Consider the following 27894-nt stretch of genomic DNA (forward strand, 5'->3'; position numbering starts at 1 on the left):
TTAAATATAAATAATAATAATACAGTTAACAATGCAAAATTAGTAAAATAAAAATTATGCAATCAAACAAATACTTAAGTTTTTTTTTTTCCATAGTGTTGCCAACCCAAATGATTAAGCTATATACTGATGCGGTTCGAATCAGTTAGAGATCACGCAAGAAAAATGAAAAATACCCGGAGACATTTGGCCTGAAAAAAAAAAAAAGAATAATTATGAATATCAAAAATGATATATCTTTTAACATGAAAACTTTTATAGTTGATGCACTGTGTAATGCGGTGTGAATAATGTAAAAATTGCTCGAAACGCTCTATAAGACAGACAATTAAACTTAAAAGACTACCAAATTTAATACATATCTTCTTGGGTAATAAGTATTCATTGAAAGTTTTCTAAATTTTTAATTATTTTCAATTAAAAATCGGAATGGAAACGGTTTTCTCTCGAAAAATCTTCCTTATTTTGGTTTCTGGATTTATTCTCAATTGCATTGTGATGGTCTTCATAACGGTTTTGTGTGCTCATTACTAATGCTCCTATTAAGAGTAAATTTTCAAAAATAATATAAAGAGAAACACATCGAACTTAAAATATTATGAAGCTACGATGTATCGGAATACGAGGTTCGAATTTCTAAAAAAACATTTTCACCAGATGCCAAGAGCATGTTTCATGCTGGAAATAAGGAAAAAAAGAATGCAGAAAATGTAGAACTGGCGGTGTCAATCACTAAAAAATATAATTATCATTCAAGAGAGTCATTTATTGAGAATATTTCGAGATATTCATTTAACTTTAGTCTGCGAATCGGAGATTGGAGAATCAATGGAACATCCTTTCTTATTGACCTCATTCTAGAATTTTGTATTGAAAAAGGTTTTCTTTTTTTTTTCTTCTTTCCACTATACTTTAGTCTAAACTTTCTGTTTTGAGTAGATAATTACTTCCAAGAATCTTTCTCCTGTAATGCGTCACTGATCGTTTACATTTTCGTTTCAGTAAGTGGAGCAAAGCAATTAAGACTGAATAATAAACTAATACCCCTGTATAAAATTCCACCATTTTATCTTTCTTAACAATCGCCCGATGTACCGAAAACTGTAAATAAAAGGAATCGCTTTAAATAACTTACAATTTCACTCCAAACTTTGCAACAGGTGGGGCAAAACCCCCTTGGAGTGGAACGATTTCCCTCGCTGCTCCAGTGTTCCACTAAACAGCCAAGCATGAAGTAAAAGTAAAGAAACAATGGCGTGGCCATAATTCGGCCACACACTCGTTTTTTAATCGATCCATTTACGATTCCTGCTTCCTGTTTTTAAGTCTCTCGGTCTTGATCCACTTGGTGGAATGTTCCCTTTTCGCCGAAAGTGCCCCTTGGTTATTTGGTGCACGGTGTGTGATCGGTGATGATAGTGGATTTCGATGCACTTCGTGCCTCTCCCTGATTGACGGTTACTTTCGAGTAATGTTGGGTTTTATAACAAAGAAAAGACAAGATGCTTTTATTATCCTGTAATTGAGTGCCTGAACTTGATCTAGATTTTAACTTAACCTGAATTACCTAGATGCAGTTTCTTTTTCTTGTTAAATATTGTTCTGAGTTAACAAAAACGGCTTGGCATCCCCTACAGTTTTCTTTCTCAAATTTACTCTTTTGTTGTAACATTTAAGTCATTTCTTTACTGAGGCTTCAGTAACCTGGCGCAATTAAAAAAAATTATTTTCTTAAAGCGCATATTTTAACTGCAATTTGATTTTGAAAAATTTTGATTGTTCGGCAAAATTTTGTCTCGCATCGAAAGGATGCTTTAAGTTGTCTTTTAAATTTTGAAATGCTTTAAAAAATCGTTTTTGTATGCATGCTGCTAAAAGGAATGCGAATACATAAAAAAAGTCTTGGGGGGGCTTTAAAAGCTTAGTAGCTTATGCCCTGCCATGGAGTAGAGTATTAATTGTCAATTTTTTTTCTTCTTTTATTTAATTTTTTTTCATAAAATATTTCGTTTTATATTCGCGCGACTTCCTAAGTATTACGTTGTTTTTATTTCTCTTGTTAAAAACAAATTATTCAGACATTATGTTATCATAGGAGACATTATGTTAATGGAATTTAGAAAATAATTCCTTTAAACATACTTTACTTCATTGTTCGTTTTTCAGTTAATAATTTTTCATTGAAGCTAATTAATGTTGAGAAATATTTTTTATCACATTTAAAGAATTTTCCATAATTTCTAAATTTCTCAGTCTTGTTTTAAAAGTGATATTTATCATCGTCATCGTCATCATGTTGGCTTGATGGCCCATGCGTGCGTTTTGCTCTCATAAAAATCATAACTAGAACAAAGCCCATTCTTGCGTTTACAGACATGTTTATTATTTCATCAAAGATCTGCCATGTACTATGTTGGATCCGGCCATTGTTCTTGCCATCTCCGTTCGACAACTCAAATCTGTGAAATACTTCATCAGACCTTGTATAAGATTGAAATAATTTGTATCTCTCACATCAGATGGCGCAATTTTGTTTATTATAGTTGTTTTACTACTTATATATGTGTGAATAAATAGTTTCTCTTCTGCCTTATATGGGCGCGGTAATGCCAGTTTCTTTGTCCTTTTAAAAAGTAGCATAACTTTCCTTGAATCAGGGGTCGGACCATTTAGAAAAGGTTCCTATGTATAGACTCTATTGAGCAGAAAGACGACACATGTTAGTATAGATTCCACTTATGACTACAATTAGCCTGCTTTTTCTAATTTTTATTAATAGTCAATATTGTCCAAAATCATGAGTAAATGGTTCATGATAGTTGCAAGTTATTGTCAGTGAATATGCAGTTTTTTTTTTTTTTTTTTTTTTCATTTGATGGTATGAAGTCTTAGAATGTAAAAAAGCCAAACTTTTTAATATTTTCCGAGTTAATATTGGGGGAATATCTAATATGGCTGGATTTTACAAATGTTGATTTTTGACGATATCGCAAAGCAAATGTTGGGAGTTATGGGGGGGAAAAATGGAATATATATTTTTCTTTGTTGCCATTGTATGTTACTTCGAAAATAAAAATCTTAATAAATGTCTTTAAAACTGACAGCATATTTTCAGAGAAATTTTATTCCTTGGCTTAAAATGTGCTTTACTGTATTCCAGGAAATAATATAAGCAAAGAAAATATAATTGTCAATCAATTCAAAGGCGTAATTTTATTTTTGTTTCATATTATGTATTGATTCTTGATAATTACTGAAAAATCGTTCGGAAATTCGCAAAATTAAGTTTATGTTTCCAAAAACCATTTATATCTATAATCTACTCTTCACTTTCACATGACGATTCATAAATTAAAGACTTCGGTTTCTTTTTAAGCTCTTTATTATTTTACTGCCTGAGAATTATTTCTTCATGTATGTCATTCACTATGTTTATAAGCTTTTTTTTTTTATTTTGTGAACGATGATTTTCTTTCTCTCTTACGAATATAATTATATTACAGTACAAATAACTTATATTTTCAAATTTTATTCCATTCATTAGTAAGCGAGAAATCCCGGTGTGTTAATAAAAATATATTGTAAACTTTCCTAATCTAGTTAAAAGTTTTCGTTTTGTATTGAGTCACTGTTTCTTCAATAAATAAATAAATAGAAAAAAATTATTCTGCTTCAAAAACTTCGGGTGATTTATTATCCGAAACTTCGCAAATAATCGATAAATAATTACCATCAAAATTACAGCAATAAGATTTCATTCGGATCTCTGCATTGTAATTACTGCCTGGATAAAGCAAAAATAGATTAAAAAATGAGGCTAATTGCACTAAATCCATTGAGTAATATTGATGACTAGTCCGACTTTATTTTTGTCTTGATTATTTTAATTTTTCTCCAAATGTAATCGCAGAAATTCGCGCTGCTGTCTTTAATCAATTTGAGCCCGGGACGTTATCTGCGATTAGGATGTCCGTTATCCATCGATTTTTATGTCACAGACAACGAATCGCTAATTTCGTCTTCCTGGTTTTAAATTTAGAAGACGAATGATGGTAACAGACTGGAACTGCTGTAATTTGTCTGTTCTGAAAGATTTCTTGCTGTATCTCTGAAAGAAGCTGTTGAAAATAAAATAGCCTCGATTCATATCGGAGCTTCGCAATTGTTTAGAAACTGTACAGATTTTGATGCATTGTGTTGGGTTAAAACCATGACGTCGTTTAGAGCTTTGGTGATTTTTGTTTCGGGGCATAATTTTATGGCTTTAGATTTGGTTTTAAGGTATAAATTACCTCGTCTTTTTTCGTTACGGTTTGAAAGAAACTAGAAGAAGCCGTGTCTTGCACTCGGTAGCCTTCAGGTCTAATGATACCTCTTTTGTATTATTATGGTTGACTTGATTCCGTTAGTAGGATTTATGCATATCGTCTTCTGTTATGGGAAAATTGTTGTGAAAATTTACGAAACTTTTTCCGCCTTGATTTATTTTTTAATTTGAGTTTTTAAAAATATTTCATTTTATTTACGCTTATTAATATCATTTTCTACACGTTATCTGCGTTTATATTCCTCTTATATTAGTACAATCGAAAGCGGCTGATACGAATTCAATACTTCACTTTTTATTGATAAATTTTTTTTCTTTTTTACATAATGTTAATATATCATTTATAGAGTAGAATTATTTAAAAAAATTAATATATTATTATTTAATAATAATTTGAATTAATGTTAAATATTTAAATAACTGTTTTCGCTCTTTAAATATGAGCGTGTTTTATCTGTTTCATTAATATAATGTTTATATGCTGGCATATTTCTGAATTACGTAATGCGATGTCCATAATGCAAAAATTTAAATCTCTGCATACATCAGATTACTGGCTCTGGAATTACTAAATTTGTCACTTGGTTACTTCTTGGGTGGTCGGTGTTTACTAAGAGAGAATTTCTCAAAATTTTAATGGATTTTTAATAAAAAAATAAATTAATTTTAGTGTTGAAAATTGATTAAATTTTTTCAATAACTTCGAAGTATGTTGCTGCTCAAAACCCATTTTCTCACTAGTTTGAGCTTTAATCATATTTTTTTGTAATTTTATTTTATTTTTAAAAATAAGTTGAAGTGTATTTTACAAAAAAATATCTTACATTGTTTTAATTGCTGAATATACACATGTGCGTTGGAATGTAGTAATATTTTTTATGGGGGATGGAAGGAGAGTGCACTTTATGATTTGCTAAAGTTCAATATTTCTTTTTTAAAAATAATAAGATAGGTGGATCTAAAACATCAAAAAATTTAATCATTCTATTCTATAATCATTTTGCTAAAAGAACATCATGCTATGATAAATTAAGAATAATTTCAATTTCAAATTAAGAATTTATTTTATTGTTAATTACCTTTCAGGTAACTGTCACATTTTAATGTGCAATCCTGCTATCAATGCAGGTTGACCGCTTCTACTTGCTTGTTTATTGATATTACTTATTTTAATAATCTTAATCATTTAATTATAATTTTATCATTTTCTTTACCAAAATTATATTCTTTTTTTATTTTAATATAATTTTATTTACAAAATTATAAACAATGCATACTTAGTATTATTATTAATTATGCATTACTTAATGAAACTCTTAAATATTAAAAAGAAACCTTTATTATCATTTTTAGATTAAACATTTCTGTTCCTTCTTGCCGTGCTAATTTTTTCATCCAATCTGCCCTCACACGAAATTTTAATTCATTCTCATTAGCTTCGAACGCGCCAGATCACATGAATCAGTTCATTATGAACTTTTTCTCGCAATTAAGCTTTATATTAATTTATGTCTTTGGAAAAATTTTCCCTTTTATAAGCAATATTAATGTTTCTTCCAATATAATTATTGAAATCCGGTGGACGAGCTTGAATCTCAATTATTTCTTATCAGTATTATATTTCCTTACTTTTGATGAATCGGGAAATTGGAGAGAAGATTTTTTTTTTTTTTTTTTTTTTTTTTTTGAAAAGGCATTGTTATTTAATCCAACAAAATTAATAAAGTAGCATTTACTCGAGAGATAATTAGGGCTAATTTGATACTGCCTTTTATATAAATATATAAATAAGGCAAAATAACAATTATGACGAAGTAGTGCTGATAAGTACACCACATTGCAGTGGTGCAATTTTCAGCACGCAGATAACAGGGTTTGTCAAAACTTTCATAAATGGATGATAGAGGAACATAATTAAGTTGCCTGCAATTCGTCCTATAGGTATTAATTCATAATTAATCATTAATTTGGACCATATGAGGTATAAGCGTGTATTTGATATTAAAAATGATCATAAGCATCAAAATATTAATGCAATTAATGTGTAAATATATAAAGAATGATGTAAAAAATACCAAATTTTGACAGTTTTTTTTTTCTCGACTCCCCCCTTTATTAACTTTCGTATTATTCGTTTTCCCATGTTCGGAAATGCATAGATAGTATCCAGATACCGCGTTTTACGACTACTGAATTTTATTTAGTAATACTCTAAGGTTATTTATAATTCAAACCATTCTTTTTAAGACTTATTCAGAATCGTGAATTGAGCATTTTTATCTGCCTATGATTTTGTGTTAAAAAATACACAAAAAAATGCGATAAAAATATCACTTCAGAAAATAATATAGTTCTATATTTAGATGAATATAAGTTTAGAACTGCCCTTTTGTATGACGTGATATTTTTATACCAATTATGATTTTAGATGCAAATATTATTTCAAATAAAGTCCACATTCATCAGAAAATGCTCTTCTCAATTTTGAATTTCGAGAAATTCTTTTAAAACATTAAAACACCGAAAACATGAGTCGAATATATATATAATGTTTTTAACTTGTAAAAACCTCAAATTTTATATCTAATCACCCAATATCTTTCCGTCTGATTGAGACCTCATTAGAATACAAATTAGTGCTAATATTATTCAGTGACTAGAACGGCTTCGGGCAGAAATTTTCCCTTAATCAGACTATTATCTCATTTTCATTGCAAGTTTCTTTTCCATTTCGAGGGCATTTCTTGCATAATCCAATTAAAAATCGGTATATATCCTTCGTAAAACAATGTCCATGATTGGTCAGCGTATTTTCTCAGATGTTATCTGTCAGCGAGAGTAATTGGGGCGTGGACTCGCCACGAAAACCCAACGATTGCCATTTTTATTTCTGTTCTATTTGTTTACATTTTTTTTCTTCTTTCAACTGTGGAATACCGACATTAAGAACCTTACTGCACAATGAACAATAAAAATGTGTTTCGTGATCTCTGGCCGAACAGGGAGTCGCCTGTGTTCTTGTTCCAGTGTGTGAGCGGGGAAAAAATAGCGCTTCCAAAACAAAGACTGTTGTAATTGAAAACTTTCCATCTAAAAGCTCTTGTTTGGAGTCGGTAAATAACTCTTATTACATTTTTTATCGTTATAATTGTGGACCTCTTTATGGCCCCGAAATATACGAGTTCGGATTTCATTCTTCTAGGGACCTTTTGTGAGTCGCGGACTTTTTTTAAATTTTTTATTTTATTTCTGCTTTCCATTGAGCGATGAGGAACCTGGAACACGACAAAATCACATTTCCATATGAAATAACTCTTGTATTTGGATTTTTTTTATGAGGACTTCATTTCCCCGTTGACTTAAAATAGAAAACTTCTTTCTGTTGATTGACTGAACTGTATCTCGAAGTGAAACAATGGAGTGTGATCACATTATTTTCAAGATCCCGACGGGGTTCAAAGAGATTGGAAGGAGGTCTTATAACATTATTGCCATTTCTCTTGACCTGCAGATATTGTTTCGTGTAGAAGGGCCGGATTTTCTTAAAAGAAAGCGTATAATTTTGAGTCCATTTTCAAAATTTTAATTTTACCCCTTTCTAGCTCGGAATTGTTGGATTGATCTGCTTTTAATAGTCAAAAAATGTTATCATTTGCTATCCTATCGCACTTATAGGGTACTCCATATTGGCTACATGCTCTGGATATGAATAAGTAATGAAAGAATAATTTTAATTACTTAATTAAAGTGAAATTAATTAAAATAAGGGATATAGATTATTTATGATATAGATATGATATAGTCCATTTTCAAAATTTTAATTTTACCCCCTTCTAGCTCGGAATTGTTGGATTGATCTGCTTTTAATAGTCAAAAAATGTTATCATTTGCTATCCTATCGCACTTATAGGGTACTCCATATTGGCTACATGCTCTGGATATGAATAAGTAATGAAAGAATAATTTTAATTACTTAATTAAAGTGAAATTAATTAAAATAAGGGATATAGATTATTTATGATATAGATATGATATAGTCCATTTTCAAAATTTTAATTTTACCCCCTTCTAGCTCGGAATTGTTGGATTGATCTGCTTTTAATAGTCAAAAAATGTTATCATTTGCTATCCTATCGCACTTATAGGGTACTCCATATTGGCTACATGCTCTGGATATGAATAAGTAATGAAAGAATAATTTTAATTACTTAATTAAAGTGAAATTAATTAAAATAAGAAATATAGATTATTTATGATATAGATATGATATAGTCCATTTTCAAAATTTTAATTTTACCCCTTTCTAGCTCGGAATTGTTGGATTGATCTGCTTTTAATAGTCAAAAAATGTTATCATTTGCTATCCTATCGCACTTATAGGGTACTCCATATTGGCTACATGCTCTGGATATGAATAAGTAATGAAAGAATAATTTTAATTACTTAATTAAAATGAAATTAATTAAACTAAGTGATATAGATCATTTTAATTATGGAAATATTTTTAATTGGACTTTTCAATATTTAATTTCTTTACTAAAATAATAAATAATTCGAAAGGGTTAATATACATTAGTTTATTTTTAAAGCATATTTCTAAAAACACCCACATTGTTAATATTAATAAACAAAGCTGCAAATTTTTTTATCTTACTTTTAAAAAAAATATCTTAAGATTAGTTGTTCCTCAAATTTATTGTCATATTTAGTTCACTGATTCACAATCAAAATCTGATTAATTTAATAATCAAATTTTGGTTGATAATTAGCTATGCAAATATTAAAGTAGTACAGTATTATTGGGAATACGTTGAGCATAAAATTTCAAAATTATAATACATCAAACAGTGGATGAGAAATCAACTACATAACTCCATCTTAACTCACGTGAAATCAAAAGGGGAAACAAGTGATTCTGTATAAATTCACCACTCAATTTATAGATATAAATATATAAGTAGACTATTCCCTTTTCGTTATATCTTATGGACATTTATGTATTTCCTCTGTATATAAACCACCCTCTGACTGCTCTGCAATAAGGCCTTCCGAGTATGATAGTAAAAACGTCCATCATTTAATTTCTTTCCTTGTTTTGAACTTTTGTCAAATGATCATTGTAATTTTTATTTATTGCAATGAAGACATAAATTTGAAAAAAAATGAGAATGCTTTATAAGAATTTTCTATGTACTTATTTATTAATCTATTTACCAATAATGTGCTTATATGTATAATTCTAAAAATTAAAATTAAATCTTTGTTGTTTTAAATTTACAATGCTCATAAACTTACTTACGTTTTAAAGAGTGTTTTGTTTTAACTTTTTTTCATTTCTTAAATTTTATTTACATATTTTATGCTTCTTGTAATCCACTCTCTTCACAAAGGTATTAATGTAAAACTTAGAAAGGTTAATATATTTTAGGACAATTATTCTCAAGTTTGCTAATATGATGCAAAACCGACATTGTAACTAAAAGATGCAAATTCTGTTTAAATAATATGCATTAAATACACTGCCTGACGATTTTGAACTCCATAGTACATTTTCAGCGAGAAATAAAAATTAATGATCTAAAACAATTTGCAAATGAATGATAAGCGTAATAGCGTTTCTTATGTGAATGCTATCTTACGAGAAACTTCTTCATTTCCGATTTAAATGTGTTTTCTACATTTTCTTTAGAATTTACTTTTTCATGTTACCAGAAATTAAATAGTACATTCGAACTATTCTCTCCGTATGGCATATGTATATAAAGTCAACTTAAAATTTTTGTTTTGAAACTGGAGGTTTGATAAATAATAAATTGAGTATATAAAATTGTTTCTTTAATTTTGAATTTTCACTATTTGCAGCATTCATTGTTGATTTAAACAAGATTAAATAATTCGAATTCTTGAAATTGCAGCAATATTTTTAAATCGCTTTCCGACTCATTGTCAAATGATTCGATACATATACAATGTTGCATTTTTGACATTTGCTAACATAGTAATTTCGACGATTATTGCCAAGTTTTATTTGAGAGATTGCAAACCAACGAAACGGCGTGCAATCATCCGTCAACAAATTTACGTTGTCTGAATCGGTTTTAACCTCAACGTTCACACATTAACAATGCGAGTGTAATAAGCATAAAATGAAAAAGTTTCTGCAACTAGAATAAAAATTACTTTAATCATAGCTTAGTGTTTTGTCTGTTGTATTCCAAAATGCCAGGTGACAAATTAATCAAGTGGAAACAAAAGGACTCCACTGCCATCTCGTGGCTAAAATGTCATTTATTAGTTTCTTGAATATAGAGGTAAAATAAAATTAAATATTTCACCGTTAATTGAAAAATTTATTAATTTGAGGATAAAATTTTATTTTTATTTTTGAAGACAAATCAATTCGGAATAAGTAAATTAAAAACTTTTTTTTTTCCTTCTAAAATATGTCTTTTTTTTCTAATTTTGAAATATATAGCAAATATTGTAACATGCCTTCTGCTAGACTTCAAACTGCTGAAACACAGTAAATGCATATCGGAGAGAAAAAAAAATATTAGAGAAAAATAAATATGTACATATAACTAATCTTATGATACAAAAGATCATAAATATTAATTTTATTTTCTCGAAATTTATGGATCATAAAATCGTTTGACATTACAATCGTTTGGCGCTAAAACTTCATCTGTTATCTTTCTTATTGCATTTTCTTATTCTGTATTGCGAAGTAATATTATAATTAAAAAAAACATTTGTAATGATTTTCAAAATTAAATTGGCATAATGTATTTGTACATTATGCAAATATAAATTGACCGTATTGAAAATATTAACTTTTATCTTCCTTTCTTGCTTAAATTTCAATATTTATAAATGCTTTCCGTTCACTAACTGAGCCAATCGGGTTATACAACATATTGTAATTACAAGAATGGATTTTATTTTGCATGCTTTGTTGCTTTTAAAAATTAGCGAAGTGAGAAAATTTGAAGGAAATAAACAGCTATGTAGAGTTTGTAAACAGAATAATGAACAGTAATCCAAGTATGAAAAAAAATTTATAGAATATTTATCATGAGAATCGGGTAAACTTGAATTCTGCTGTATTCAGACCGCATATTCTAAATATCATAGCAAGTTATCATTCTCTTGCATTGCTTAATGTTCTAAAACCTGTTTATAATAAAACACTAAAAATTCTACAGATGTTTGATCTAATGACCTTGTCCATTAATTTATTGGTATGATATGGAAATTTGAAAATTACATTTCCAGTTAGTTGGCATTGACGGCGAGATTCGACCGGAAAAATTCTGACTTTGTTTGAACAACTTAATTTTATTCAAATAAGGAAAATTTAAGTAAGGAAAAAGAGTGTGAATTGCTTTTCATTCTTCTTTTTGATAAGTTTTGACTGAAAAAAAAATTCCAATTTTACTTTAAGAACTTTGTAAAATGAGTTTAAGAATAATTTAAACTTAAGAATAATGTTTAAATTATTCTTAAACACATTTAATATATTTAATGTGTTTTTTTTCACTTTAAAAATGTTAATTATTGTTCTTGATATATCAGACAGCTCTATTAGAATCTAGTTATAAACGAATTACACATATACGACATGCTAAAAGTAGAAATATCAAAAAGATCTTTAACGATTTCATTGCTTTCGTTTTTGGAAAATCGTGAAATCATTTATGCAATTTCGTTTACATCTCCGTTAACGAATTCTTAGTATTTATATATCATGAAAAAAATACTAATTTGATTAGGAAAAAAAGTCAAATTTAAATTTGTCTTCATCTTTAAGATAATAGCTAGGGTAGAATCTTGACCTCTGGGATGGAGAGTTGTTTGTTCAATATTTGATTTTACCAAACATGCATTATTTACATTACTTTCAAAGACAATGAAAAATTTTTATATTTGATATCTACATGTTATTCAGTAGTAAAAATTACAATACTATTCTATATCTACTTGAGCAGAATAAAATAATTGGCAATCGCGAATTTTCACTTAATAGACTAAGCAACTACCTAGTGCTGCTGAGTTGAAAGGGGACCGCAGACAAATCGATTAATATTATTGGTAAAAAAAAAAAAAAAATTGTGAAAATGCGAATTCTTTGAATATTATGTTTTCAAAATCTATTTGCACTAAATTATTAAACACGTTACTAAATAAATTTGATTTCTAATTTATAATATATTGTAATTTTAGTTATTCATTTAGCTGGTTATTATATTCCATTTTGTATCATGTTTAGAAACATGATTTTTAACGTTATATATGTTTAAAGATTATGATTTCCTTATAATTTATCATTACATTTAAATGTTTTTTGTAAGAAAGAAAATTAAAAATAAATGTAAATATATTTGTTTATTACTTTAGTCATTTTCCCGTGATATGCATATTTAGATAAATAAAATAAAGTTTGGCAAATTGTTAAAATAAAAATAAATTATTAGCATGTTGATGGTGGAGTTAAAAATTTTAAATATGAAATTAAATAAACTATTTATTAAAAGGGGGTACTTTAGATGCATGCTGATTAGGGTTGAAAAATGCGTGAAGTATAAAATGTATTTACATTAAATTATTAAACACGAAATAAATATATTTCTTATTCATAATGTATTGCAATTTTAGTTATTCATTTAATTTGTTGTTATATTCCATTTTACACGATCTTTTAAAATCATAATTTTTAATGTTATATATGTTTGAAGGTGGTGATTTTCTTATAATTTATTATTACAATTACATATTTTAAGTCAAAAAATTGAAAACCAATAATTGTAGATATTTTGTACAGTTTAATTACTTCAGCTATTTCCCTATGATATGCATCTTTAGATAAATAAAATATATAAAGACTTACTAAATTATGAATATAAAAGATTAGAAAAATAAATTAACATGTTGATGATGAAGTTAAAGATTTGAAATATGAAACTAAATAAATTATTTATTAAAAGGGGGCTTTAAATGTCGCTGTCTAGGCCCGCAAAATGCATAATATACCATTGATACTTAGCTTCATATTATCACGATGCCATTATCATTAAAATAATTATCTATTAAACGAACTATTCGTTTTTCTATTTCAGATGTAAACGCGATCATCTGTTTTTAACTTTTAAGGCTCCATTTTTTTTATCGCTTTTCGCGCCGGATATTGCTCGTTAAGTAAGCGATGTCTGGTGCTTTGCCACGCATCATTTACCCGATTTAATAAACGAAAGGATTCGACCGAAACGGAACGGACGCGACTTTCACTCAACGACTAACTATCGATGGTTAAATGTTAGTAAACATTTCAGCGGAATTCGACTTGAGAGGCTTCTCTGTCAACGAGCGACTACTTTTTACATGCGACTGAAATCATTGTTTGTTCAATGTTTGTTTTAATTCCCGGAACATCTTGACTGATGTTTTTCAGAGTTTATGTTGTTCTGCATACCATTTTGAAAAAATTTAAATAGTCTCATTTAGTATTTAAGTGGATTTCTGTTGATTCTGCTGAAATTCTTTGTAACGCTGAGTAACGCGGTTACTATATTTGGTAATGATTCTATTCGTAGTGTTAATTAAACCAGTTTTGATAGAAAATTTGACTTTTGTTTTTAATCGTATTGTACTTGGAATTAATTGATTTATAAAACTTCATCTTATAATTAAAAAAAAGAGCTGCGATATTCTCAAGAAATGTTAAGCATTTTACACTGTAATTTATATAAATAAGTATTCTGCGAAGTTTCTCTTAATTTGTGCAGTCGTTTTTGATCGTTAATTAACATTTATTTGGTAAATTCCAATTTATTAATTTTGAATAATTGTTTTTATTAAAAGTCATATGTTTGAAATAAATATTTGTCAAATATGAATTGAATGCTTAACTCTTTAATATAATTATTATTTAAATTACTGATTTTGAAATATTTAGTTCTATCATGAAGCCAGTTTGTACATTTCCAACAGATTATGTTAGAAATTTGGAGGCAAATATGAAATCAGTAATCTACACCATTTCATGGATTTCTAAATCAGTGTTTGTACCATAATTTAAATACTGTGATATTTAAACTATGGTAATTTGAATCGGAAAATCTGATTGCAATTCCTTATGTAACGAACTACTTATATTGTAATGAGTAAATTTAGAAAATTGTAGAATTCGAATTTTTTTCTCTTTTGTTTCATATAAATTCTTCCAAAAGCCACAAAATATACGTTTTGAATTTTCAGTGTTAATCATTATGTAACTGTGTTAATTGGATTTTTAACTTAATATTTTATTTTTTCCGACATTCCTTGTTCTTCAATATAATTAAATAGCACATAAAAATAGCATATTTTATTATATTTTTGCATAAGTGTATAATACAATTTTTATCTTAAACATTTCACGTTTTTAAAATATACCACTTCTTAATAATTTTTTTTTAAATCGATAAATTATTAAAATCCTGTATTATTGGTTTCTATTCTTAAAATGTATCAATGCTCCATAAATATTCAAATTTTTCTCTTGAATACCTATCTATGGCATTGAAACTTCCCTGCCTTTCTCTCCTAAAAGGCAAACATCTGTTTCTCTTTTTCTTCGTCCCCTCTCAACCAGCTGGCTCCCTTTTGCAAAAGAAAAAAATCCCATATCCCTTCACCCCCCTTTTCCGCCGCAAAATGAAAGCGTCCATCCAAGATGGCTGACCCAAGCAGCGTAGAGTAGAGTGTTCCATAGTAAACGTGACATTTTGTTTTTTTCCGTTGCAGACGAAGTGTGATCTCCTCACGCATGGTGCTCTGGATCAACAGAAAAAGAAAGGAGCCAAAAAAACGGGTAAGTTTTAATTCATTCATTCTCTGTGAGCATTTGGCAAGTTTTTTTTTTTTATATGTGTTGTGTATGTATTGTTCTATTTGCCCAGCCTTTGACCTCTTCCTTCGCGGAAGTTCACAAAATTTGTTATTTATTTATATTTCTAACATATTTTAAAAATAATGCTGGAAAAATTCAGATAAAAATGCTTTAGATTAAAATCTTTTATTTTTTTATATTGAAACTATGTCAACAAAGTAATTCAAATTCCAAAATTAACTGATATTTTCTTTTGTCTAAGTTGTTCTCGTTTAATTTTATTCGATATTTTGTTGAATGTTTTTCATTGAAAAATAAATTTTTAGATTTCAATCCTATTCCTTGCTTTCGTCGAAACAATATTCGAAAGCAGAATTCGAAAATAATTTACCTTTTTAAATTTTGAAATGACTCGGTTCTTAGTAAATAAATTGTATTGTATTCCATTTCTTTTTGAATAAAGGTTTGGTTTGGAAACATTTTGAGTTCAAATGTTGTTTCATGTCTATGAAAATTATAGTATATAAAATAATTAAAGAAAAACGTTTTGAAATTTTTGTTATTGTAAATGATAATAATATGTCGCAAACGTAACGTATGACGTAATATGTCGCAACTTCTGATGAGCAAAATGTAATAAGAAGCCTATTTAATTTTAATTAACGAACAATGAACGAATAATTTTACTGGAACCTGAATATTTTACATATATTTATTTACAAACTTTTTATTCAAAAAAGTGCCATCCGGATGATGCAAGATATTTTATTGTTGCAATGTTTATGTAGCATTGCTAATATTTAAAAACATCACAAAAAGTAGTATATAATATTTTTGTATTCTAATCCACATAAAAAATGCTTTGTATTAATTTGCATGTTCAAAAATACAAATCTATTATTTGATTCGTAATATATATTCTGTATATTTGATACATGTTTGGCCTTTTTTATAATGAACTTGTTGATAGTATAAATTTTTATTCCAATAAGAAGCACATTTATTTTTAATTTAATATTTAATTTAGCGAATAAAATGAACGAATAATTCGCATATAAAAAATTACGAACATCTCTTACACTGATTCTTAATTATTAAAAAAAAAAAAAATGTTCTCCTATATTCTGCATTGTAGTATTTTTTTTTTCTTTCTATTTCAGCTGCTGTATCATGATTTAGAAAACTATTTTCAAAATCAATTGTAGAAATTATTTCTCGGATTTTAGTGATTATTTTTTAAACTTCTGACTCAAGTATAAAATATATCTGTAATAAAATATTCCGCTATTATTCTATATTCCAGTAAAAACAGTGTTCAAATGCCTTCTGTTATAGATTAATCTTGCAATTCAATTTGTATCTTTTATTCTTAGAATTGAATTATTCCAGCCATTTAATATTCCACGAAGTCGGATTTAGAGAAGAAAAGAGACGGGCATCCTGAAATCAATTTTTTACGCGAAACTTATTCGGAATGTGTGGAAAGATCATTACCTTTTTTCCCCTATCTTTATTGGATTAGCAAATGGGACTCCTCGACCCCGATTCCCGGAAAAATCGATTTTTATAATGATTAAAATGCTCCCTTTTTAGAGCTTTTTCGCTTTACTCGTCATTTTTTTATTATTAATTTGATTTAGCTTTTTTTTTTTTTTTTTTTTTTTTTTTTTTGCTTTTATATGCTGAAATTTATTTCTAGTGATATATATTGAGATTTTCATTACGAGTCATATACAAAAAAAAAAAAAAAAAAAAAAAAAAATACCCGCAGTGATTGCCATTTTTTTTTCTTTATATCAGTTTATGTTAAAGTATGATTCAATTATTTCATGGGATGTTTACGAACTAAGTGAGTTGAAGCATATAATAAATTAATAAATATGCAAATTTATTCTATATTTTATTTGTTGATGACAAACAGGTTATAATTCATTTCGCATTTGATTATTGTAAGACATTGTGTATTTTGTGTATGAACGCTAAAAAAATTGATTTTATGCGTATAGGAGCGTAGATTGCGATTTTATGAATTAACTTGTTAAATCATTCATTACTGTCATATTTACTACTTTATTGGTTTCCTCTGTTATTTCACAAAAGTGCGAGCAATTTATATTAAAATTTTCTCCAACCCGCAAAGTATACAGAGATCAATACTAATTACATAAAATACAAATACAAATAATACATAAAATATAGAATACAAATAATAATCAATGCAAAGTACTTTAATATAGTGAATATAAAATAAATACAAACATGTAATGCAAGTAATACACCATTGTAAATAAAATGCCCATAGTTTCACAAACAATAAATCATTACAATTATGCTAACGTTACGTAATAAACTAGATATGATACACAATAAAATAAAAATCTGAGGCTATTTATATCAGAATAGCCTCCTTTTCAAAGACATTAACTTTCTTATGAAAATTCTAGCAGTTTCTTAATCATAATAAATTGTCATTGTCTGGTTATAATATATCTAACTAGATCCATAATCCCCAGGGCACCATAATTCGCTGGAAAACATATAGTTCTTATATTTGGACATCTTGTATCTAGACATCCATAGACAAAATGGGCAATTGTACTCTTATTAAGCTCATAATAACAGACGTCATTAAAAAAAAAAAATTTTTTTTTTTTTTTTTTTTTGTTAGGAAGAAAAGCTTAAGTGAAAATTTCCAAAATATCCTATTAATTTATTTAGAGTATTATCGCTTTAATTTATCAGAAAGATCTGGCAGTTTATATAAAATAATCTGGCGCTCCACCGAATTCTAGGGATGGTCATACACATCGAGATAAAAAAAAAAATGCAAATGAACAATAGTCCCCAAGAATAAAAGCTTCTCTTATTAGTGAAGTAAGCTCTAATAAGAGGATGCTCTTATTAATGAAGTAAGCTAAGAAAAAATATACAGTAAAGAACCTTTTATACATCTTTTAAGAAACTTGTCTATAACGATGTATAAATGAAGACTCATGGTAATTTTGACAACTAATTATTTTTGCACTATTAATGTAAATTATTTTAAAAGTAGTATAGCAGATAGTGTCGATATATTACTATATTTTATCAAAAACTATAACCTAAATGTGTAGTTACAATGAATTGGAAACGAAACGATGTATAAATGTTGCTTCACTTTATTAGATAAAGTATGCAGTTAAAGTTTGACACGATTCAAATTTTCTATAACAAAGTTGTATAAACGATAACATGGAAGCGGGGTACAGCTTCGAATGACAAGCCCTTAAGATTAACGCTATTATTAATTTGTAATTGTAATGTTCCATTGTTTGTGTTCCATTAAATCTGCGTTGTACTCTTTATATGAATATATTTTATGAAAATTGAGTCACTAATAGCTTAAAAACTATACGTTTGCGACTCCATTTCATTTATAACACTTGCGTGTCTTGACGTGTGCGTCTATCGCCAGAAGTTTGCCGACGAAGATCTGAATTATTCTGCATCCTAAAAGTATCTCATAAATAACCCTCTTTGTTTATTAATATTGTGTGCCTTTTTATGAAATGGTATGAATAGCCCTAACAACATTTTAAACTTTCTTCTATTGACTAATTAATTTATATTAATAGTATAATAAATTTTCAAAGATTTAAGCAAGAAAATTATACTTAGCATATGTACTGCTCAAGAAGGATACATTACCTCGTATGATACCATCTCTCCAATAATACAAACTAATGAATTGTACTACGAAATGTATAATTAGTAAAACAGACTGGTATTTGATTTATAACAAATCTCCATTAACTTTGAGTAACAGCCTGTTCTTATATGAATATTTACATTGCAAAGCATTCAAATATCTTAACCAGTTAACTGCGGAATTTATTTTTCAATATCCCTCGAATTCCCCTTTTTAAAATCAAGCGGTGACGCATATACATATCGAACGCAATACAAATAGCTGCTTTGTAAAATTTTCAAAAAATCATAATAAAGTGAATAAGATTTCATTTTTATAAGATTAAAAAATTATTCATCGTTCGCGCTTAAATGAAGGTTTGTATTGACGTGCATACGCGTTGAGCGCTTAACTGGTTAAACGCAATATACTGTATTATAAAAAAAGTATCGAATAATTTTTTTCCTTGTTTGTATGTTTTTTTTTTTTAAAAAAAAAGCTTTTTTAAGTGGATATAAACGGAAAGATTTTTTTTTAAATTCTCTTTTGTTGGAAGAAAAGCTTTTCTAAAAAAAATTTCAAAAGCTTATTACTTTCCAAACATACTCAACCAGGAAAATAATTCGAAATTTCAGTTATTTGTTATTCTTGTTTAGGGGAAAATAATATCTGGTTGTTTTGCAGAATTATTCCTCATTAATACTCAAAATTTGGGTACCATTTCAAGAATCAATTTACAGCTCAAAGTAATTTTAATGAACTTGCGATGATCGAATTTCAGGTTTGTTTACATCATTCTGATCCTTCATCTATATCCTCCTCATATTTTATGTTCATCGCGAAGATCTTAATTTCTCTTTTTCACACAGTTAAAAACTCCACTTTTCGGAAAGTTAAGTCAATGAAAAGACATAAATTACTCTTTCAAAAGAATTCAGAATCTGTCGATTGATGTATGATTAATTGCGCTTGACTGTTTCATTTTAAAAATTATGGTAGTCACAAAATTTAGTGCGTTCTTTTAAAATATATGAATGAAAAGTAAATTTTAGATTAAAAACATTGATCTATTTTTATTAAAACATTGATTTCTTCTTTTCTTACAACTAATGAGCAGTTACATTGCGCTCATTTTCCATAGTAAATTAACAATGAGTATCAACCAAGAGGTACTAAAAAAAATTACATCTGTGTTGTTTCAGTGCTCATAACCCAATACGTGAGCCGCCAGCTGCGCCAATAGACGCCTATCTCGCCACATAAACACAACACCCAATGTTTTTCGTATGTGACGAATTCCAGTGAGTATTTACCAAACGACGTCGAGGAGTCCTGATACATTTGCATTCATTGACTCGCAACTAATAAATTGCCATTGCATCCGCCAAACGATGGGCAGTTGAGATCTAAAATGAGAATATTCCCTTCCCTTATCTTTTATTTATGTAATCGATATCTTTATTTAGATTGGATTAAGGGTCGGCCACGTGGCCACTTATCACTCTTTTCTATCCAAGTTGGCCTCTTATCTGAAGTATTGCATGACTCCGCAGGGGGGAGGTGAATCCACTTCAGAATCCTAAAAACAACCAACTATTGTAGTCAGAGGCGTTTTTTGTTTCCTTTTACTATCCCTCGCTCGTCAATGGGGCTTATATAGTCAAGGCGCAAAGCCTCCGTTGTTTCATCTGGCATGGCATGCTATGCCATTCCGGGCTTGTATTGTCGATTGTTTCCTGCTTTATTAGGATACTAATTAAACTCTTGAGGTGAAGTTGACCATTTTAAAGGAACACTCGAATGTTTAGTGGTCTGAGACGCTTCCAGTTTTCTTTAAGTGAAACCATAATTTTATCACGAAAACTTGCGAATTTCATAAGTTACAATTGCAAACCTTAAAAACAATAATAAATAATTCAGTTTACTTAGAAAATATTAATTTTCTAATCACTCTAACACAGATTTCATATTAACTTTCTAAGCTACGCAGACTCTTTTTTTTTCCCCTCCCACATTGAATAACATGTGCTGTACTCAAAATGCTGAGTCGGTCAATAATTCCTTTCTGAAGTTATATAAGTTCAAAATACTTTCACATGGACTCATTTTCCTACTTTCTGAATTTCTTTATGGATTACATCTTCTGTTGGCCATGACTATTAGAATAAAATCTTAATAATGGATAAAAATTGAACTCCTTCCGTCAAGCATGAAGACTAAGACACTATTGCTAAAGAACTCCGCGCTTGCTTCTTCTCCTTAAATCAAAAATGTTATACGAAACATTTTCTGAATCTTTCAATGTAAAATCGAATTGAAAATTATAATTTTGCGTTCTTGAGAAAACTAATTAGAAAGAATTACAATTAGAAGAAAAACAAACAAACAATGTATCGAAAATGAAGAACTGTCATCAAATATATGCGAAAGAATATTAATAATATGTTTAACAAAACGACAACGTTCAGTACAACTACTTCAGTTCAATTTCGAAATGATAAAAATGCAAATGGTAATGCAATGTAGAAGTTTGAACTGCAGTTGAACTTTTAAACAATCAGACCGATACTCCGATATTGCTTGAAAATAGATATGGATGGGGATTTAAATAGTTTTAATACCTTTTTGTTTTTCTAAATGTTGAATAAACGCTAACTTATATTTAAAATATTTTGGTTAATTAATTTTGTGGATTAAATAGAACAAGTATAATTGGGAAAATTCAGCTTTGATTCCATGTCATTCATTTCAGCTTTTCCTAATTCATATGCGTATATATGACATTTTTAGGAATCAAAATACTTACTTTGTTTAAACATCTATTTTTATCAGCAATGAATGTTACAGTTGGATACCCAACTTCTATAACTGTAATAGAATTGTTAAAGCTCATGATTGGTTTATCACGGTTTGGTGACATTGATCTAAAGCTCGGATTTGCTAAATCTGTCATTTCATGGGCAGAAGTATGGAAGCATATCTTTTTCTTCCGACACAGTTTTGTCTGTAATCGACTCCCTTGATCTCTTTAGATCAGAACAAAGTAACTGCGACCGCAAAAACATAATGCTATTTGTTTTCTCTCCAGAACGTCTGGGTTGAGATTAACGGATTTAATCCAAAAATGTCTTTATCAGCGCCATTAAATCAACTGTATCGTGTAGACAAGATAAGACTGAAACTCGAGTGTCTTTAAGAGCTTATTGTACGTGCCGATTGAGAAATTGCTACCTTTTAACGTTATTTTATTCAAGAAGTAGATGAAATTATGGAATGCGTTTCCTTAATAAGGTTCATTTATTTGTTTAAAAAATGGATTTAGAAGCTTTACCCTATGCCAGATAAGAGAACCAAACAAGACTAACAGACATACGAATAATTGAAATGAATGTATAAAGAATAACAAATAGAAACATTTCTTAATCAGTTTTTCGACTTAATTTTGTAAGTTTCGAAATAAATTGTCGAACAATCTGTGATCAAGGAATGATTAGATATCTTTTGAGCAGTTCCAGCAACTCGTCTTGCTGAATGCTTTAATTTTAAAATTGTGGAAAAATTAGCAGAGAGAAAAGTAGTTGCTACGACTTGGCATGTTCAGTAAGATGAAATTTTTTGCCACATGTTTTAGATGTTCTCTTGTTGTGGGAAAATGAATAAATTTTTGATACGTAAAACGTAAAATCAAAGTGGAAAAGAACTCTTCAAGTTATCATTTCATTTATATTCTTGATTTATTATGATTTCGTTTATATTTTAGTAAAATATTTTTGAAGTGGTCAAACGTCTTCTGATGCGGTTTGTAAATTTAAAGGGAAGTGTATGCGTCATTTTCATTGTTTGACTGCTACGAAAGTTAACTCAAAGCATTCACTTTAAAACGAGACATTAATTCAACTTAACAACTAAATAATATATATTGTCCACTAAAAAAGAATCTCTAAGCTTTTTTTATAATTCGGTACATAATATATGAATCGCATAGCATAGAGTAGAGTTTATTGAACTTGCACTCTTAGTTGCAATGACTGTATTAAGACCACCCCGTCCCCCACACACTACATTAATGTATTAAGATTTCTTTGGGAAAATCTGCTTCTACTTCTTTGGGAAAACGGAAAATTACTGTTACTTATTTCGGCCCTTTTCTCGGTTATTGCACTTAATCTTTTGAATTATTTCAAAAATCTTATTTATTGATACATTCTCCATTGGGAGGCACCTCATAATTGAGGATGAAAAGCTTCGGTATGGTCGCCAGGCAAGTGAATACACAAAAAGGTGGAGGTCAGCTGCCTCCCATCGATGACGGGACGTACTTCCCAAGGTAAAGGTTGTACCGTGGCCGACGATGGTCCTTAGGACAGAACCACAGTTCCCGCCAATGTTGCAGTTGCAGCGGTTCAGTTATTAAGATTTTTCCATATGCATTCAAGCGGTACGGAGTAGACAATTATAGGTTATTCATGTTCTAAGTATTTCTGTTTTTACGAGTACAGATTTCTTAATCGTATCTTGCGATTGAAATCAATATTTGAAAATGTTAGTTTTGTTCGACGAAGTGTCAAGGCGCATTGTAATGAAATACATCTCCTGCATGACACAGCATTGAATAACTTGAATCTCCAATTCGCTTCATGCACATGACGGAAGAGCGTTTATATAAACTAAATGCATTATAATGCTCCTATCGAACGGCAGAATAAGCAATCAATCCCTAATTATAGAGAAAATTATAATTTAGCGCTTTGTCTCCTTTTCTTACTTTATCCTACGTAATTTTTTGGATTTATTAATTTATTTTATTGTTTCGCTTTAATATTTGTGGAAGAATCAATACCGCCAGTTAAAAATATTTTTCCTTATTTCTTTATTAGTTTATTTAGCCATCGAGAGATATTTTTCATTATACTGATATATTTTCATTTAATGAGTTTCCATTGATTCCAACTATCTCTAAACATAGACTATGCTGATGTTTAGGGATGACCCCTACTTTAAATAGTACAGTACGGGCTTATGAAACATGAAATAATTATTGCTTTGGAAAATTTTAATTTTTGCTCATTTTTTTCATTTGGCAGTTTTAGTTTAATGCTTTAATGTCGAGAAAAATGAATTATTTGCTCATTTATTTTTCATTTGGCAGTTTAATTTTATTTAATACTTGGCACGCGCTCTGCCAAATCTATTCTTCCAGCTTCATATAAAATGCTTATCCATTCTGGCAGTGTTCCCTGTTACCAATTAAAAATCCTCTTTTTAATTCCTCTCCTATATCGCCAAAATCTATTATTACGACACCAACTAAAGTGAAAAAATAATCCCCGTTTCATTGTTATGCTCAATCTTTCGTCGCCAATTCTGCTTCCCTCCCTCTTGGGAGTTGTTGCCAAAACCATTCTGCATTTATTTAAATCTCCTTACTGCCACACCGGAATACAAAGTAAAATTAATATTTTATCCGTAGGATTTCGTTCGATAAATGCCAAACGGTGGAAGGGTTTGGCACCATCCCTTTCCACCCCGCGGCTACTACTACTACTATTTTGTCTCGACAAAAAAGGGCAGGCAGGAAGACCAGGACATAAAACACCGCCGCCGCTGGATCAAATAAAAACGGGAATTCCTGGAGTGCTGTACAGTCGATGGCGTCGTAATTACATTCGATGTGATGTTATGGTGGTCACGCGCGTTTTCGTCTGCTCTCCACCCGTTGACGGTGGTTGGCCAGTCACAAAGAGACACCGTTTGCTAAAGCATAAATAAAAATATATAAAAAAAGAAAGAAAACCAGGAACTGATATCAAAATTTTCAACCTTTTATTATTGAGTATTCAGTCTCTGAAAACAATTTTAATTCTTTCTCTCTGCAATGAATTTTGAATTATGTAATAAGCTGCATGTTTCTTATGTGTTTAATTAATTTCTTTTTATTATTAAGTGGGGAGTATAGATGTGCGGATCGACTTTTTTCTCCCTCTGTCAGTTGCTAGTTAAGATGCAGGTCCATTAACCAATACGATTTGACCTCTCGTACAAAATCGACTGTCATAATCATTCCACAAGTAGTTTAATTTCCCTTCCATGTGTCATCGTTAGTTTTATTGTTAACATGATGAAATAAAAATTTCTATTTATCTCGTCACGTTATCTCTCTAAGAGTATAGATCGCAACTCTAATGACTGCAATGTTTTTTTTTTTTCCCGGAGGAAATACTCAACTATTTATCCACCACAAATCCAACTTTAAAAGAAATCCAGTTTTACATTCTCCATTAATCTAAAGGCTGACAGGATATATAAAATATAATATAATGATATCTCTAAATTAAATCTTCATTATTTTCCTAATTTTTATCTTAACTTAACACATATTAACTTAAATCTAAAATGTTCTCTTATTTCCTGATCTTATTCCGCTTTTTTTATTTATTTAATTAATGCTACACGAGCTCTGTAAAACTGCCGAAATCCTTAAGTTCCAACACTCCGAATGAAGGGATAAAAATCTGTCATACCAAGCGAATTATTTTAAAAGATATCTAAATTTCCCTTGTCTAAATCGTCACATGTAAAAAAAAATCCCTATCAGAATCTCATAGTATAAAATCGATGGGGATAAATTTTTTTGCCTCTTCCGCTCCTCTGCTCTTGTATCGCTTGTGAACGGGCGTCAGTAACGTAATCGCTTCTTGTACATAAATTATGCCTCCCGGGATGGAATAAAGTGGAGTATTTGTAATTCTCCCTTCCTCCCACTTTTTTTACGTGATATTTTGGGAAAAATTTGCAGTGTTTTGGACTTTGTTGTAAATATTAACTATCGTAGCGAAATGAATTTCATATATTTTTTGCTTGCTCCTTTTATAGAATACTTAAAGAGTATTACATTTCGCATATAATGGCTTGCAAATTCGAAATCTGTTAGTAAAAAAGTATTTAAATTAGAATTTTTATGAAAAAAAAATAATATAAAGAATTGCCCTTTCAATAGTAAATTTTTATTTTATGTAAAATTTTGTGATAAATGTGTGCTTAAACATATTTATTATCATGTTGATATTGCAAAATAGTTTTTGTATCGAATCTCAATCAAATTTCCACTTTAAGGTAGATTGAATTCATAAATGTATAATCTGAAAGAAAATTATATTTTTATTATTGCCTTAAATTTTATGTTATTGCCTTAGGTAGGCTTCTAAGTTATAACAGTGATATATTACTAAAAAAAATAATATAAAGCAGCAGAACCTTTACATACCGAGTTTTGAATTACATAATAAATAAAGTAATTAAAAACAAAAATATTATTCTGCACAGCTTGAATTTTTTCTCTGTAATCTGCGGGTAAAAATGCAAACGTTCCCCCCTCCCCTCCTTTTAAATTTAAAGTTTTTTCACTTTTTTTTTATTTTGAAGTTCATTTTTTGGTAGATTTATTTTTTTAAAGGAGCGATAAGAAAACTAGGACATTATATTTTTCAGAAAAGATTCCAGTTTTAAACACTCAAGATGCAAGAAACAGAAATCTGACTTTTCAAGTTAACGATGCCCCTCCACTTTATTAGCCCTGCCCAAGCGCAAAACTACATCAGTGAATACCGATAATTTTGTTCCCACACTGCATTTTTCATTGTATCTTCATTTTAAAGGCGCTCCTAGAGGTTAAGTTCGGTTACAGTTATGTCGTTAAGATAGTGAGTGATCTAATGTCCTTTGCTGATGGCTTGCTTCAAGAATAAGCGACTATTAATCAATCATTCGTGATGTGGCGTTTATTGAAGAGATCACTTAACATTCAAAATTGCCTCTCTTTTTATGAGCTTTCATGCCAGCCAGCTCCACCCACACTTTGTTGGCCTTCCCGTGGCCCTATGCGCCTCGTGGGTTGATAATTGCCGCCGTCCGGTCATCTCTTATGCCATTAAAACCCTCTTAATGCACCCTGCGTTTTAGGAGGCAATTTATTAGGGCCTTTTTAGCAACATCGAATGCACCAATTGTTGCCAAATACATTCTCTTGTACCGTGACTCAAGTTTTATTCCTTGAAGTGATGACTTCATTTGTAAATTTCATCATATTATTATTTTTTCTTCTTTGGACTGAAGGTTTCATGGTGTCTTGCTTTTGTATTTCATGGTTGTGGACGAATTGTTCAAAGGAAAGAATTGACAGCATTTACTATGTTTCTTTCTGTGTGGTGCTTTTAATTTAATTGGCGCTTACTGGGCTTTCTGTGAATTGCATATTTTAAGCGCAGTAGCGAAAGCCAGTGTTGATCTTTTGTATGGTTATTTTTTTCTTTTGTATGGATTTTTGTATGGGATCTATACAACTAAGTATCTGTTCATAAACCGGTTTTTGTTGTTAAAAAATAGAATGCTTTGGTTTCTTGAATACCTATTTTAACTTCATTCTTTCTCTCTGTTCATTTCGACTATGCCATCTCTAAATTAATGTGATTTTCGATTAAATATAACCTTATTAATTTTGTCTAATTATAAAGTATATTAATAAAAAATTCTTTTGATTGAGAAAAAGATATTTTTGTTATTAATTAAAGCTAATGAAAACGTCAGAATTTTTTTCCATTTGGTCATCAAATATTGTACTATGTTAAGAAAACTTTTTAACCCTATTATGCATATTGTAACCACTTGGAAACTTGGAAAAATATTAAGAAACTCTATTATATGTATAGTTTTACGATTAAAAATATCAAAATATTTTCTCCTATTATAATAAATATAATGGTAAAAAAGGACTTATTTTTAAGTCAGGATTGTTATAACCTGATATGTGGCACTAGGATATTGCTTAATTTATAAAATATTCATTCAACACATCTTAATTTTTTTTTAATTTGACAAAAAAAAATTAAAGTTTTTTAAAAAAAATTTCCTAAATTATATGCAACTATTCAAAGCACATATATTATTTTGGAGGGGAAAAAAAAGTCATGCATTCTAGAAGTTAAGAAATGTCTATAATTGCAATATAGATCTAAAGTACCAAACCCTTGGAATATT

The 27894-nt window shown here is 29.2% G+C and overlaps 1 protein-coding gene across 2 annotated transcripts in view; it reads left to right on the top strand.

The window, feature by feature from the left end:
- Positions 1 to 27894, top strand: part of LOC129965829 (protein FAM107B-like) — a 140189-nt gene that overhangs the window by 79206 nt on the left and 33089 nt on the right. For both annotated transcript variants that reach the window (XM_056080045.1, XM_056080044.1), the window contains exon 2: positions 15110 to 15176. In XM_056080045.1, coding sequence (XP_055936020.1) covers positions 15110 to 15176 — 67 coding nt within the window. The remainder of the gene's footprint in view (positions 1 to 15109; positions 15177 to 27894) is intronic.

The sequence above is a fragment of the Argiope bruennichi genome, chromosome 4 (genome assembly GCF_947563725.1).
Source record: "Argiope bruennichi chromosome 4, qqArgBrue1.1, whole genome shotgun sequence".
Classification (NCBI taxonomy): domain Eukaryota; kingdom Metazoa; phylum Arthropoda; class Arachnida; order Araneae; family Araneidae; genus Argiope; species Argiope bruennichi.